The 16271-nt window shown below is 33.8% G+C and overlaps 3 protein-coding genes across 6 annotated transcripts; 1 reads left to right on the top strand and 2 right to left on the bottom strand.

Annotated features, from left to right (window-relative positions):
* Positions 1-3: 3 nt before the first annotated feature.
* LOC111429882 (probable aspartic protease At2g35615) lies at positions 4-2207 on the top strand. Of its 4 annotated transcripts, none has more exons than XM_023065951.1 (4): positions 4-85; positions 181-275; positions 643-1191; positions 1431-2207. In XM_023065951.1, the coding sequence occupies exons 3-4, from the start codon at positions 657-659 to the stop codon at positions 2180-2182; spliced, it is 1287 nt and encodes a 428-aa protein (XP_022921719.1). In that variant the 5' UTR covers positions 4-85; positions 181-275; positions 643-656; the 3' UTR covers positions 2183-2207. The 4 variants fall into 4 exon arrangements, with proteins under 4 accessions (XP_022921719.1, XP_022921718.1, XP_022921720.1 ...); XM_023065950.1 differs by having other exon boundaries at positions 39-85; positions 208-275; XM_023065952.1 differs by having other exon boundaries at positions 49-85; positions 208-259.
* On the bottom strand, positions 2197-7907 carry LOC111429885 (oxysterol-binding protein-related protein 4C-like). The gene is made up of 7 exons (XM_023065956.1): positions 7646-7907; positions 4540-4707; positions 4134-4379; positions 3960-4056; positions 3141-3432; positions 2769-2871; positions 2197-2575 (listed from the first exon to the last, which is right to left on the bottom strand). The coding sequence occupies exons 1-7, from the start codon at positions 7646-7648 to the stop codon at positions 2321-2323; spliced, it is 1164 nt and encodes a 387-aa protein (XP_022921724.1). The 5' UTR covers positions 7649-7907; the 3' UTR covers positions 2197-2320.
* Positions 7908-11853: 3946 nt separating this feature from the next.
* Positions 11854-15696, bottom strand: LOC111430099. The gene is made up of 5 exons (XM_023066255.1): positions 15525-15696; positions 13939-14147; positions 12865-13110; positions 12485-12645; positions 11854-12366 (listed from the first exon to the last, which is right to left on the bottom strand). Exons 1-5 carry the CDS (start codon positions 15609-15611, stop codon positions 12170-12172), a joined length of 900 nt encoding a protein of 299 aa, XP_022922023.1. The 5' UTR covers positions 15612-15696; the 3' UTR covers positions 11854-12169.
* Positions 15697-16271: the final 575 nt, after the last annotated feature.

Here is a 16271-nt window from a genome sequence, read left to right as displayed (position 1 = left end):
TATTATCTTTCGAGTTTCAAAGAGTGTATCATTTTTCTGTGAGGCACTTCAATTAGAAAGCTCTGCAAACAGGAGAGGCAGAAAGGTCAGTTTATCTCTTAAACGTTTGGAAATGGACTGATTGCATTACTCGGCCTCTTAACTTGAGATGTCCACAACATTTTCCTGCTCTGCTTCTAGTTCATTAGAAACTTTTGGGTTGGTCAGGCGCTTTTGCAGAAGATGCTATCCTTTTAACTGCAAAGTCAGTCAACATTATGTAAGTCTTATCATCAGTAACTTTTTCACCCCGCTTTGATTATAAGTTTTTTCAGGATTCATTTGATGCTCATATTTTAGATGCTCACATTTCATCTATGAATCAGTTTCTATACTCTTCATTTTCTATCTCTTGCTAGATCCCCTAATTTATTTGCACATGACCTTGTCATGAACTGATACTTTAATATTTTCCCCTCATCTTTTACCTGCTGGTCTTTCTGGTTCTACATGGCTTTTACATTGTATTTATTCTGCATACATGCTTTAAGAGATCAACACAGTCATTCTCCGTTGCATGCATCATAATCAACATGGTGATTCCGTTATTTTCTCTTCATCATCTTTTACCTTTCCTGACCTTGGCATTTTATTTGTCAACAGCCATAATCTCATCCATGATGACCATGACAAAGCCTTCACGTTTGGCAACCAGGCTCATCCATCGAAACTCTTATCTACATCCACTATATGACCCAAATGAGACAGTTGAAGATCGATCGAAGAGAGAGGAGACGAGCTCAATTGAACGCTTTGCTTATCTTGAGTCGAAGATTAAAGAATTGAAGTCCATTGGTAATGTGGCTCGATCAAATCTCAGCCCTTTCAACCGAGGTAGTGGGTTTCTCGTTAATTTGTCGATCGGTTCTCCACCGGTGGCACAGCTCGTAGTGATTGACACTGGTAGCTCCCTCCTGTGGGTGCAATGTCTGCCTTGTATTAACTGTTTTAGGCAATCGAGCTCATGGTTTGATCCACTGAAATCATCAAGCTTCAAAATATTGGGTTGTGGCTTTCGTGGCTATAACTACGTCAGTGGTTACAAATGCAACGGTTATAATCAAGCCGAGTATAAGTTGAGGTACCTTGGTGGGGATACCTCCCAAGGGCTTCTTGCGAAGGAATCACTTCTCTTTGAGACATCTGATGAAGGTAGAGTTTCCAATAAAATGCTTCTTCCTACCCAATTAAATAAATTGGGAAGATGTAAAAAATGTAAATTTTACCTTTCATTTAGCTCAAGTTTCAAAATCATTTCAAATAAGCAGATTTTAAACAAATTTCATATTGAAAAAAACAAAATAGTCTTCAACTAGGATACAATGAGAGTCTAATCCATTTTTTACTAGTCCCTAATGATACTTTAATTTCATTACGCCATTAATTAACAGGTAAAATCAGAAAGACCAATTTAACATTTGGGTGTGGCCATATGAACTTCAAAACCAATATAGACGACAGCTACAATGGCGTGTTTGGACTGGGCGCTTATCCCTACATTACAATGGCCACTCAATTGGGCAACAAATTTTCCTATTGCATTGGCGATATCAACGATCCTCTCTACACTCACAACCAGCTCGTCTTGGGCGAGGGAGCCTACGTCGAAGGCGATTCCACCCCTCTGGAGATCCACTTCGGCCATTATTATGTCAATTTAGAAGGCATCAGTGTTGGAACAAAGAGGCTCAACATTGACCCAAAAGCCTTCCAGATGACATGGGATGGCAGAGGTGGAGTTCTAATCGACTCTGGAATGACTTACACCAAGCTCGCCAATGGTGGGTTTGAACTACTTTACGATGAGATACTCGATTTGGCGAACGGTTTGTTGGAACGAATCCCAACCAGGAGGCAATTTGAAGGGCTATGTTTCAAAGGAGTTGTGAGTCGAGATCTTATTGGTCTGCCGCCGGTGACGTTTCATTTCGCCGGCGGTGCCGATTTGGTATTGGAATCTGGAAGTTTGTTTAGGCAGCACGGTGGGGATCGGTTTTGTTTGGCCATCTTGCCAAGCAATTCCGAGATGTTGAATCTGTCTGTGATTGGTATTTTGGCTCAACAGAATTACAATGTGGCTTTTGATCTTGAACAAATGAAAGTGTTCTTCAGCAGGATTGATTGTCAACTTCTAGACGACTAAAGGCCTCTTGGGAATTGATTTTCTAACAGCTTGATGTTATTTTTTCTTGATCATTATATAACTCCTCCATAACACTTACAATATAACAAACTATGGAGTTTTGTTATTGTACACAAAAATGGAGAGGAAAGGAATATGCTATTTGGGTACAACAATGGGGGATGGAGGGACTGATTTGTGGATAGGTGTGCAGTCCCACCCACCTTCTTTAGTATAAGAAAAAGTAAAATGCTTGGGAACCCAAGTCTCAGCTCTGGATGCCCTTTCTCTTGCAAGCTCCCTTTGTTTGTCCTCCAGGGTTCTCTTTGCTCTTTTTGCTGCCTCCCAGTCTTTGCTCAAAATGCCTTGGCTCACCTCACTCCATACCACTGCTGATTCACTTGGCAACACATTCTGTTGAGTAAGAGTGGAAGATGTTCAGCTCACAATCAGGTATGTGTATGTATATACCATTTGATATGCATGTTTTGCTTAATGAGTGAAGACATGCGTTGATTATTGAATAACTTGAACAAGTCTAGAGAGCTTTCATGGCCTGTATGAAGCACAATATGATGAAGAAAGTTGATTATGGAAAATATTGTACCTTTAGGTCTTGAACTATAGGAGTTCTCAGCCTCCAAATGTTTTCTTTTGCGTTGTATATGACTGTAACTTCACCGCTCTCCATGTTCTTTACTGTGACATTTCTGCAATATAAGTTGAATGAGTTTAGAGGAAATTAATAGACATATTCTGTGTTTGTTTACATTGTGAATAGAAATCTTGAAAGATGCCATATAGAATTATTGAACAGTTTATAAACATATTTTGTGTTTGTTTTATACTGTGTTTGTTTCTTTGGTTCAATTGTTTTCTGAAATTATGAACTAAACCACAAAATTTGCTTCTAAAAAGTAGGAAAATTGTGATGATGCCAAAATTGAAGAGGGATACTTAGCATAGAGCCTTGGTTTACCTGTCCCATTGACCATTTATCTCGTAAAGAGTCTTTGATGACGAGCTATCTAAAATCTTTCCTTTGATCGATCTAGCATTCCCTCCAAATCCAAAGAAAGAAAGACCTTTAAAACGTAATTCAGCTTCAAGACCACTGTCTTGGCATACAATTCTTATAGTACCACTCCATTCAGCCCCAGGTGTTGGAAGGAATTTGAACGTGAGATTTGGGGCATTCATAACATAAGTTTCTCTATGATTTAAAAGTCTCAGCTCTCTCTTGCCACTTACTTCCACCTCCAAAGATGTACCTACAAAAAATGGTTGATGTATGATAGGAATGCTATTAGGGTATTATATTATTAAGATATTTAAGGCATATTAGTAATTAACTAGATAGGAATGTTGTAATGGTATTTGGTTATAAATAGATAGAGGAGTGAAAAAGGTGGAGGTAAGGGAAATTGTTTGATGGTTTTAGGCTTGAGTTATTATACTCAAGAGAGTGGAGATTCCAAGTATATCTAGAATACTTGGGTTGTCTTGTAGCTCTTGTTATTTTTATACCACAATTCATTGTGATTCTGTTCTGGATTCCATCAGATAAAACTGTGGAAAGACTAGAGTACATCTAGCAAATAGAAGCATCGACTAATTAAAGAGTTGATCATTGATTTATAAGTAAGGAATATATCTTCATTGGCACAAGACCTTTTAAAAAAACAAAAAACAAACTCATGAAAGCTTATGCTCAAAGTAGACAATATCATATTATCGTGGAGGGCATTGGGTCTTGCATAATCTATCGTTATAAAGATAAAATAGAGATTTTGAGTACCATAGAATTTGGCAATAGGCTGGTGACACCATATCATCTCCAGATTTTCCTTTTCATCGGTAGCATGGAGGGCACTCACTGGTGGATGATGTGAAATCTGTCACAAATTTCCATAGAGAATCAGTAAAAAGAGTACAAAGAAAGAAAGTAGTATGTGGATGATTAAGTAGGAACCTGCTCAAGTAGAACATTTAGGGAGCCTGATGTAGCATGATGAGTCTCCCCAAGAATTGGGTTGAAAGGAGAAATACCAAAAGTTAAAGGACGAAGATTAGATACGTTCCATGCTACCACACCCACAAATCTGTCTATTGGGTTCTTCCCATTGTTGCACTTCTTTAACATGTCTTCATTGAAGCAATACAAAGATTCACCATAACACTGAAGTTGGGATTTTGGCATGTTGAACTGTGGGGGCACCTGAAATCAATCCAACTTATTACTTTTATGGACAAAACTCTCATGTTTGCATTAATTGTATTACATACATAATAACCCATAATTTAAAACAACATTAATTACCCAAACATATTTCTCATATGTGAGAGAGAGAGAGCAGCAGCAGCAGCAGCAGAGTTACCTTGAAGTGAGATAGATCTGATCCTGGCCGTACATCTTTAAAGAGGCTTAGGATGCGTTGTAGTAAATTAGGAGCTCTATAATCGGCTCCGTCTGATCCTGCCTCCAAAGATATTGGTTTCGCTAGAATAATTCTCCTCACCTCCGCTTCCATGTCCTCTCCCGCACCCTATTACATTTCCCGTATTTTGGTTAGTCCAGTTACTAATCATCACGCGCTCGTTAGGAGCGTCGAATTCACGCACTCACACGCCAATGGCAAAAACATTCTTTGAATAAAAAAAAAAGAACAAGAACAGAATCAGTTCCCACGTGGGAAGAATTTATTAGGACATCGAAATCACACTCCCAATCCCATGTAAATGTAATGTATTTTTTTTTTCTCTTACTTCATAATTATAATAAATTATATAATTGATTATTGTTTGTATTAAATTTCCACCATACATCCCTTTATTCATCTCGTAAATAAAGACAACAATTTATGTTTTAATTAATTGAGTAAAACGGTTTGAAAAATAATTCTTTTCTTATTGTTATTAATTTGTTAATCAATTATTTAGCAATAGAACTAGCAAATATGGTTAGATGTCAGATTCTAAATAAATTTTGGTTCTTGATAAATAAATAAAATAAATATGAACAAAAAAATTCTGAAAATTAAAGGATAAAACAAATTATAATTTTTAAAAAAGTAAAGGTTTATCGAAAAAAATGAAATTTTATTTTTTAAAAAATAGATTTTCATTATGTTTATTTGTATGGACACATTAATATTATATTTGAACAAATGATAAATCCATCAAGTGGTCCTTAACACATATTATACCGTTAATATGTAAAAATGCTCAATTAGAATTTTCAATGTAAAAAATATTAAAGTGTTTATTAAAAAAAAATGCTAATAAAACAACATATGAAATTATACTAACACCCTTCAACACATATTTTCAGTACAGCCTCAATTGGTATTATTTTTAGCAATCGAAGGTCAAATTGAAATTAATTTAAAAAATTGGGAGGGGATACAAAATTGAAAATGAGATCCAACTTACTAAAAAAGGAATGAGAAGCGGCTAATAAATGGTCCTTTGTGATTGGCATATCAATCTCCCAGGATTGACAAAACGTAAATAACACAATCAATTTTTTAGCCAATTTGAACATAGTTTTATCTTGTAAAAAATTTAATTTTATTGAACTAAAAAAAAATCAAACAATTTTTTATTTAACTAAATTAAAAGGACAATACTGTACAAACTAATAAATAGGTATGCAAAAGATATAAATATACTGTTTTACGACTAGACTAAAGAAAAGCCAAAATGAAATTCTCCATGTAGATGTGGAGTAGGGCACCTGAGTTGGTCCCCTATCAGTTGGGGATATTTAGATCCCTCATTTCATTGTACCAATAAAAATAGTTATATTAATTATATGCATAAAGTTGGATGAATGTGCCTACTACTTAAAAAAAAAAATCCTATAATATTGTAAATAGTCATCAGATTTAATCATTTCAAGTCATCCTATGATTTAAATAATTTTTTTTTTTAGTAGTCTGCTCAAAATTTCATTTTTTTTTCCTTAATTTGGATAAAATTTCGACATATATTTAAAAATTAAAAAAATTATTTAAAACTGCCATAAATAAGCTCAATTATTAAAAACTAAGAATTAAAATCCCAATTAAAAGGCAAAATAATACACATACACATGTCAATTCTAACTTTCCACAAAGTCAGTGATGTTGAAGAGTTCAAAACGTTCTTATATATTCAAATTAAGGTGTTTGTTTTGTCAAAAGGTCACTCTCATAGCCAAACATGATTTATTTAACGATAAGAATAGAAAATTATCAATAACTATAAATGGAATAATTTGTCTCCTCTTAATACAATAAACTAATTAAAAATTAAAAACAAAGATATATATATATAAAATAAAAATTAACAGATGAAAAAACTAAAATACAAACTCGAAAACTCAAATATAACCTAATTCAATAAAAAAATATACTCTTTTTATTGGTTATAACAAGAAATTAAGAATATTATCCACGTGGCATGAAATAAATGGACTGTAAACAAGGCAGGCCACGTGAAGTTGCGAAACGGACGCGGACGGTACATTTTAGAAGAGAGTGGGTGTTTTTAGTATTATCTTAATGCAACCAAGACGAACGGTGAGTGAAAGCCAAGGCTATGTATGACCTTACATACACATACACATACACATAAATATATTTATTCGGTCAATTTTTATATTTACTCTTAATATTTAAAGAGGAATATCCTTATGGAATTTAATTTCATTAAGAAAATATCTAATTTTCATCAATTATAGAGACTTGCTTTTTATCACTTAAAAAATTTTACACCACATATTTACGATTTTTTTAGTTCAATAAATATAGAAATAAACATTAATGCGAGAGATCTAATTTCAAACGTGGAATAAAAATAATAAATGTCTATAATTATGTAACTCTCGATTCTATTCTGACTTTGATTCTACTCTGAGTGGAAATTGAAGCCTAGTTTAGTAAAAATATAAAAATATCTTTTAAATTATGCTAAGGTGAGCATAAATATGTGTAACTTAACCTCTAGCTACACGATGCTATGCACGATTTCTACCGAATGTGCTGTCATAAAAAGATTATCGCAAAGCTAATAATAAATTTCCTACAAAGTCTACCAATTAAGAAATCGAAAAGGAAAAAAAAAAAAAAAAAATCGAGCGAAATATACGTCAAAATTGAGTAATTAAAACCTAAATTCGAAACGCGTACGATATTTTAATAATGCAATAGGGAAAAGTATCCGGCCGCGTGAACTCCAATGCAGCCAGAGATAGCGGTTTAATCAGGGAAAATGTTCGTCAATACTTTAGTATTTGGCGATAAATCCAAGATTACGGAGAAACCGGCCGGAAAACCGCTATCGATTTCCAAAACCAGAGATGGAGACCGATACAGTCCGAGAAAATTCGTTTTGCGTCAGTCGATTCGAGGCGGTTTTGTTAAAACAGCGAAATAGATCCAACAATCGATACAGATTCAAAATAACATCAAGAGAGAGAGAGAGAGAGAGAGAAGTACATACCATAAGTGGAATCGACGATCGGCAGTAACTGACGAGTTTCCTGCGCCGTAGAAGATCGAGGACAGTAGATTCTTCGAGCGAAAGCAAAAGAGAAAACGAAGGAGAAGGAGGAGTTTGTTTGGATGAAGAGTGAAAATGAATGGAGAGAGAAGGGGGAAAGTGTGGGAGGTTGGCGTTGGTGTTTGTGCGTGAAGAGAATAAGAATTTTGGCGTTTTAAAAAGGGATTGGCCCAGTGAGAAGCAAGCCAAAGGAACAATACACTATACTGCGCGCTAATTTGCTTTTCCCATATTTTCTATTTATTGCCACGCCAATTTTCTAAATTTGGTTACCAACAAAATAATTTATAATTTTAAAAATTCCTTTTTCATCATTATCAACAAAATAATTATTTTTTTTCTTATTCTTTCTTTTATTTTCACGACATTATTTTTTTTTTCTTTTTAAAGAATTTCCAAAATGTCCAAATTACCGATTGAAATAGATATAGAACCTATATAAAATTTTAAAATAAATACCTCAAAATAAAATAACTAAAAAATTATTTTATTAATAAAAATAAAAGTGATTTAATAAAATATTTAAGTGAACGTACCTAAAATGATTCTAAATATTATAATAATTTAATAGCGTACCCCATGCATTATCGTAATAATTTAATATGTTTCATAAGTAAGAATATAAATATAATATTGTTTGCCATCATATTCTATTTCAATAGAAAATCCTAAGTTTTTAGGTAAAGGATATGTGGTCGGCATCTTTTGAAATTATTAGAGCGTTACCTTGTTTTTATTTCACATTATTTGCCATATAAGCATAATAATTAATAATATGATATAAATTTAAATATTTTTATTTACAAAATCAAAATGTTATTTTATATATTTTAAAACCAATTTTTTATATAACCATTTATTTTTGTTAGATATACTTTAAAATCATTAATAAATGTCATTTATATCTTAAACTTATTTGACTTATTCCATTCAAATCACATGCCTATAGTACTTTCTTACATGGATCCATAAAAATAAGAACAAAAATTTGTCTTTTTTATAATTTATTTTTAATTATGTTTTTATAATTTGAACTAATTTTGAAAAATTAAAACAAATTAGTTATTGAATACTTTTTTTTTAATTGACTTAACTAAAAATTTAAATAATAAAATACAGCAGCTTTCTTAAAATTCTCCCAAATTCTATAAATTAATTTGGTAAAATGACAATTCTATCCTTATCCATCTATTATTCATCACTAGCAGTGGCGAGAATTTTTCGGATAAAAAAGGATTTTCCATAAACTTTGATAAAATAATTTAGATTAAATGAAATAAATTATAATAAAATAAATTAACAATAAGTTGTTAAATTACAATAATTTACAAAACATTGTAATTTACTTTTTCAGGGTTAAAATTAAAATTCACCCAATATTTATAGAACCTTATATTATCTAATATTTATTGATTTAATGGATATATATATATATATATATATGACGTTTTACATTGTCGTTGTCAAAATTTGATAGGAGGGGGAAAAACAGGTAATAATTAATATATTTTATAAATTCTTATCTTCTCATCAACACCCAACATGGACTTGTCATAAAATCTTCCACATCCCCAACTAGAAATTGGGACAATAAAATTCAACTGTTTTGACGATTATACCCTCCCCAAAACTCACATTTCCAAAACTACCCCTTGCATTGTTTAAGCCTACATCTAATTTACTATTTAACCTGACCTGTGTTAATTTTTATGGTTTAGATTAGACTCTTCACTCTCGTAGCCGCTTCCTTTTGACCATTTGACCTGCTCCGACTATCCCTAAGTAATTGTTTAATATTTGTTCAGTTATGTTTATGTGATTTTATGTGAGATCCCACGTTAGTTGGAGAGGAGAACAAAACATTATTTGTGAAGGTGTGGAAACCTATTTCTAGTAGACGCGTTTTAAAGACTTTAGAGGGAAGCTTGAAAAAGAAAGTCCAAATAAGACAATATTTGCTAGCGGTGGGTTTGAGCTGTTATTAATGGGAGCCAGACACTAGACGATATGTCAGCGAGGAGGTTGAGCTTCAAATGGAGGTGGACACGAGGTGGTATGCCAGCAAGGACGCTGGACCCCGAAGAGAGGTAAATTGTGAGATCTCACATAAGTTGGGACAAGAGAACGTTGCTAGCAATGGGCTTAAAACTGTTACATTTTATTACTAACTTTTATATATTAAATATTATAAAAAAAACAATGTTAGATATGCTTTATAACTGTTAGATGAAAAAAAAAAATCTTCAAGCATATCTTTGGGAAGAAATAATTGACCGTTACATTAAAATGTAAAAGTTTTAATAAAACTGTAGGAAAATAATTGACAGTTACATTAAAATTTTAAAATTTACTGAAACTCTAGGAAAATAATTGACAATTACATTAAAATTTAAAAATTATTTACATATACCAAATATTATTTAACGTGGGCATCGGTTGAGCCACTTGAATCGAAATGCATGATTGGTAGGTTAAAAATTTAACCCTAATAAAAATGGCGAGTATAATTGCATTCAATTATTTATTTTATTTTTCTTTGAATTTTTATTTTTATTTTATTACTTTTGACATAATTAAAATTATTATTTTTGTTCATCTTTTCTGGCCTTAATTTTCCTTTTACAATATAATTTTTTTTATATTAAAAATGTAATAAAAATTTTAATATAACATTCATAAATAAAAATTGAATATAATTTTTACGAAAATAATTTCTAAAAATTTAATATTATAATAGTTTTCCACACATAATTTTTTTTAACAGGGTTTTAACTTAAAGTATTGTGATATATATGTAATAAAATCGATAAGAATCCCCAAAATTCAATGCTGATGTGTTTTGTAGGTTACAAAAATTATTTTATTAAAAAAGTTAAAAAAAAACTTATTAAATATTTATTAGATAAAATATTTGATTTGTTTACATATATTAATTTGTTGTTGATTTTTCTAAAACAAATTTAGTATTTATTGGTATTATTTTCATAAATTTTGGAAATATATCCACATATTATTATTAATTTTCAACTAACTTTATAAAATTTAACCTCGAATTACTTTATTTAAAATTTATTATATATATATATATAGAGAGAGAGAGAGAGACTAAATGTAGGATTTACTAAAAAATATATGTATTTTATCTCTAGACCACTAGACGATATCATATAGAAAATGTGGTTATTTTATTTTTATTATTTTTAATGAAATGGTAGAGTAAATGAGTTGGATGGTTTGGCTGCCGAATATTAATGGCCAATAGGGCTTGGGTTCTGACGAAGGTCCCAACCACTTATTAATTGGATTCAACCCACTGGGCTACACCCCCTAGCAGGTGTCAAGTTCACTCTGGTGTTCCCGAGTTGAAGGGGTAGATTGTAAGTGGTGTTCCCGAGTTGAAGGGGTAGATTGTAAGATCATCGTATCGAATGTAGAGGGAAATGAGGGTTAGCGTCCTGTGAAATCTCACATTGGTTGGAGAAAGGAACAAAACATAGATATGTTTTTAAAATTTTGAGGGGAAGTCAAACATTGGTGGACTTGGGTCGTTAAAGTGAGACATTGTATGGTGTCAACAAGAACGCTAAGCCCCAAAAGGGGGTTGATTTTTAGATACCTCTTCATAGTAGACATGTTTTAAAAACTTTGAGGGGAAGCCAGACATCGGTGAGCTTGGGTTGTTACAAATGGTATAAAAGCGAGACATCGAGTGATGTGCCAACGGGAACGCTCAACCCCAAAAAGGGGTGGATTATTAGATCTCACATCGGTTAAAGAAAAAAACAAAACATTATTCATAAGAGTGGAAACATCGTGAAGTCGATGGCGATAGGTAACGAACTAGAACCCATCAAAATGTAGTTTATTTAGGTTATATCGACACATTCATTAAATTTCATTTATTAATTGAAGTTAGAAGGAGAATACACGTTTTTTTTTTTAGTTCACATATGTGGGGCATAGATTCATAAATTTAAACTTCTAATACATTGAACGTTTATTTATAAGTTATAGTTCTTTTTGTTTATAAGAACATGTGGGTGTGAACGAAACGGGCGGACACAAATAGGTATGTGGAGGTCGGCCAAACGAAGATCGAGAGTAAAGGAACTCGAACCAAAAACTTAAATTGAAAATGAACCTAGCAATGACCCACACAAAGAAGTTTCTTCCTTTAACAACAGCACAACACGAATAACGCAAATTTAAAGCAAACTTCCAACCTAAAAAAGATTTAAGTATCTTAGATCTATGAGTTATTATCAGTTTATTTATCATTCATATGGGAAATTGACAGATTGTGGGCCGGTTGATGTGAATGGTACACATTGGGTATGCATGGGCCAAAGACGTGGCTGCTAAGTTGCCAACATCAAATATTTAATAATAGCCTTTGAAGTCAAAAAAGCAACAAAGAAAGAACTGTTTCCTGTTCATATTGGTTGATGAGCTTTCAGTAATGCTCTAATCCATGTGGTTATGGAAGCCTGGAAGCAGGGAAGTGATGAACCCAAAGACTATCATCTGGATTTCCTTCACCACTCCCCACCAGTTCAGACCGCCATTTCCAGGGCCACCTTCTGCCACATTCTCATTTTCAACGCCTCGGTTCCCTTCATTTGCTGGTTGGTTCTCAACCTCCTCCGCCCCCGGTTGTCCCACTGCCATTTTATTTGAATGAAACTGAGCAACTTCACTGATAGACTCTAAACGAGCCAATTGTGGTTCATAAAACCTTTGTTTATCAAACCTAAATATGCTATTTAAGCAAAAATTTACCTGCAAAAGCAGCATTCTGAGCTTCTTGCCTTGCAGCTGGAGGAGCTACCGGAGCATGCTCTGCCCGAACTTCTGGTCTCGGTGGTTGGGGCGGTGCAGCCGCCATTTGCATGCCTTGTGATAGCCATCGTATCAATGGTGTAAGCGCTCCAGTTTGATATCTGTGACAATTCCAAGAGAGGATCAGCCTAATACATAACTTCACTCATACAAAGACAATAAGTGTCAATTGGGAAAAGGGCATCCTCCATTGAGTAGTAGGTCATTGTTTATCAGAAATTTGATAGAATACTTATGGACGGCTAGTAATGGCTGCTACAACTATAACTAGATTCATGCATATAAGGAACTAGCAAAAGTTAAAGGATACGAATGCTTACAGATAGACTAGTGAAGCACAAATCACCAGAACAACAAGCCTTTGTCTTGAACCATCTTGATGAACAAGAAAAATTAGAGCAGCAAGCTTCAGTATAAGCAACAAATCAATCTGTATAGCAATTTGAAATCTTCTGACGACAACTTGTCTTTGAGGTTCTGGTTGTTGTTGTTGTTGTCCTACTCGCCCGTTCTCCTCGACTGCTGCGCCACCCTCAGGACTTGTTCTATTACTGGTATCAGATCTACTACAGTTATAAATAAAAGATAGATGTCAATACACTCGAACAGAATCTCTGGTTCTAAGTAAATATATTATCACACTGAAAACTAGCTACTTGAAAATCACAAACGAAAGAAGTAGAAAAATCTCAACTCGTCGTGCATATTCATTGGTGAGAAGAGATGGAAGGTTGACATTCAAAATGATATTGGGTGTGTTGTTCCTCGAATCATGTCAAATATGAAAAAGACCTTCATTAAAAGTTGTTGAGATTCAAGGTCACATATTGCCATATCATTGCAAGCCAACAAAGAAATTACTCATAGAGCCTGTTTGAACAGCTTAATTTATGAAAATACAAATTTTCTCCGCTTTTTTTTTTTTTTTTCTGGTAAGCCCATTAGTTCTTGTACCTCAGAGCATGATATCAACAATGCTACAGTCCCCATTCGTTTCAATTGTGCACACAAGAAGGACCAGTGCAACAAGAAGGCTCCAAGGATTATGACCCTTTCTAGTTGTGGAGCACATTTACAAAGATTCTCAAAGATAACAACTTCATCAAGATGCAACCATTCACCCAATATTCTAGGCCTCGCAACTAAAATTCAATCAAGGGAGTACATCTCAGCCCAGTCAATTACCCTCCAAACTCAAGAGATGTTAGGTCTCCCTCCCTCATCTCACTCGTCCTTGGTAGATTGTGATATCATAATAGGTAGCTTGTAACTAATTCATTGAATCAAAATGAAATCAAGCTGTTTGGCTCAATCAAATTGCTATTGGAACATCAACATACCATTCAAATTACTTATTTTAATTCATTTTGTAGAATAATGATAGAGATACTGACGTGGGTATGCTGTAAGTTAAAGGAATAAGATTGTTAGATGCCATTCCAACAATGGGCCCGCCGATTGATGGTAAAGCAGGAACCGCATAAATGCCAGCTCCACGATTTTGATTTTCCGAAGGAGCTGATCCAGGAACAAGTACAGGATACATGATTGGAATCATTTTAAAATCGCCGTTCGGAGTGAGGAAACTGGAAATTTTACGAACCTGAAATCAAGTTAAAGAATTCAGAAAGAATGATGTCTCTACTTGTAAAAGGCATTAATAAAAAATAAAAATAAACATTTGCATGCGCACTTTCTTCTAATTCAGATTGCTAGAAACAAATAAGGAAAGAACTTTTCGATTAGATATGTTTAAACTTTAAATAGCACCAAGCCACAAGTGACAAGCCAATGCAATAAGGTTTCAATGGCACCACATGTATTAAACTTATTTGTCAAACTTATCCTGTCAGTTGCCCACATGTATTAAACTTAGTTGGCACCACATTTATTATCCGCGGTGGCCCATTATGTATCGCCATCAGTCTCCGTTTTAAAACGCGTCTGCTTGGGAGAGGTTTTCACACCCTTTCGTTCTTGTCCAAAACCAATGTGGGATCTCACAATCCACCCCCTTCGGGGCTTAGCGTCTTTGCTGGCACACCGCCTCGTGTCCACCCCCTTTGGGGTTCAGCCTCCTCGCTGGCACATCGCCCGGTGTCGGGCTCTGATGCCATTTGTAACATCTCAAACCCACCGCATGTAGATATTGTCCGCTTTGGCCCGTCACGTATCGTCGTCAACCTCATAGTTTTAAAACGTGTTTGCAAGGGAGAAGTTTCCACTCTTATAAAGAATGTTTCGTTCTCCTCTCCAACCAATGTGGGATCTCACACAAAGTATCCACGGAATCCATCGGATGATCCCTTCTCTCCTGTGAGTGCAGTGAAGGAACTCTCACCTCACCCGCCCATTTGACTTGTGATATCATCGACTTGCTTTTCAACCTACATGATTTCATAACTCCAAAAAAATACCTCTCTTACGAAATCAGTTCTTTAGGCCGACCACACTAGTCATGAGCGATAGTGAGGCTAAGCGATATAAAGTTTGTGCCTCTTAAGTTCGATGGGCCCCATCAGCATCATTTGATACCAAAATAAAATTCTTGCTTAGACAGATGAATGCAAAATACCGAACACAAAAGTCCCACTAATAGACGTTGAGCTTCATGTTGTTAGCAGCAATTTATCAAAAATAAATGAGTAAGTTGATCGAGTAGAGCCTCTGTAGAAAATATCGATCGGTATTTAGCAGCATTTTTATCCAAAACATTGTGCAAATTGTTCTAGCAGATTCTCTATATAGAAAATTCACACGTTTCTCATATTCAATTCAAAAGCAAATCCAACAGAGGTGTCAATAAATAACACTAAGGAAGAACATCAAGAAGAAACCTCCATCAAACACAGCCAGAAAAGAGAAAGTCGCCAGAAATTGAATCCGCGGTCGAACTAAAACGAGTCCGAAACTTCGAATAAAATCAACTAAATAGAACCTAAAACTTGGAGGAAAAAAAAAGAGAAAAAGAAAATTGCACCTGAGTGTGTTCAAGATTGTCATCCCGCCATTCCGGAGCAGACGAGGATTGAGAGCTTGCAGGGATCGCTTCCGGTCCTTCCGCCATTGGAAGTATATCAAATCAAATTCCAAATTCTTCGTCAGCACTCCCTTCTCTTCAACTAACAAAAATTTATGCCTCGAAACTAATGGAGGGAGAATAGGGAAATGGCTTTATAGGGCGATATTCGTGGCTTCACCAATAGGAATATGCCACGTCATCATCAAGTATTTTTGGATTATAAATGTATTTATTTTTAAAATCATCCCTTTTTTTTTTACCAATTATGTTTTAAATCGTTATTAAATGAGCATAAATTAAATATATTTTCATATTCTAATCATGGTTCAAATCATATTGCTCCTAATATTTGTAAAGAAGATAAAATAGCTGTTTCTCAAATAAATTTCCAATCATTTATATTTTTTATTTATTATTTTATAAATTGGATATAGTTCCAAAATGCCCTAAAAAAATAATTTATTGATTAGAATCCTAATATATATATATTATGTTTATTAAAAAATTTGATTCGGTTCTGTTCAGTTGAACAAAAATTATGAACTCTATATTAATAAAGCATACATTTACTTTTGTAACTTACAAAATATTTGTAATACAAAACATTAAAAACATTTAATGATATTAGTTTTCCACTAAAATACTAAAAAAGAAAATATCTTCCAGTGAAAATAGTGAAAATAGGACTAGATGGAAAGCACGAAA

This window comes from Cucurbita moschata, unplaced genomic scaffold (assembly GCF_002738365.1).
Source record: "Cucurbita moschata cultivar Rifu unplaced genomic scaffold, Cmos_1.0 Cmo_Scf00032, whole genome shotgun sequence".
NCBI classification, from domain to species: Eukaryota; Viridiplantae; Streptophyta; class Magnoliopsida; order Cucurbitales; family Cucurbitaceae; genus Cucurbita; species Cucurbita moschata.
The sequence above is the reverse complement of the archived record's forward strand: the minus strand, read 5'-3'. Positions and strand labels throughout refer to the sequence as shown.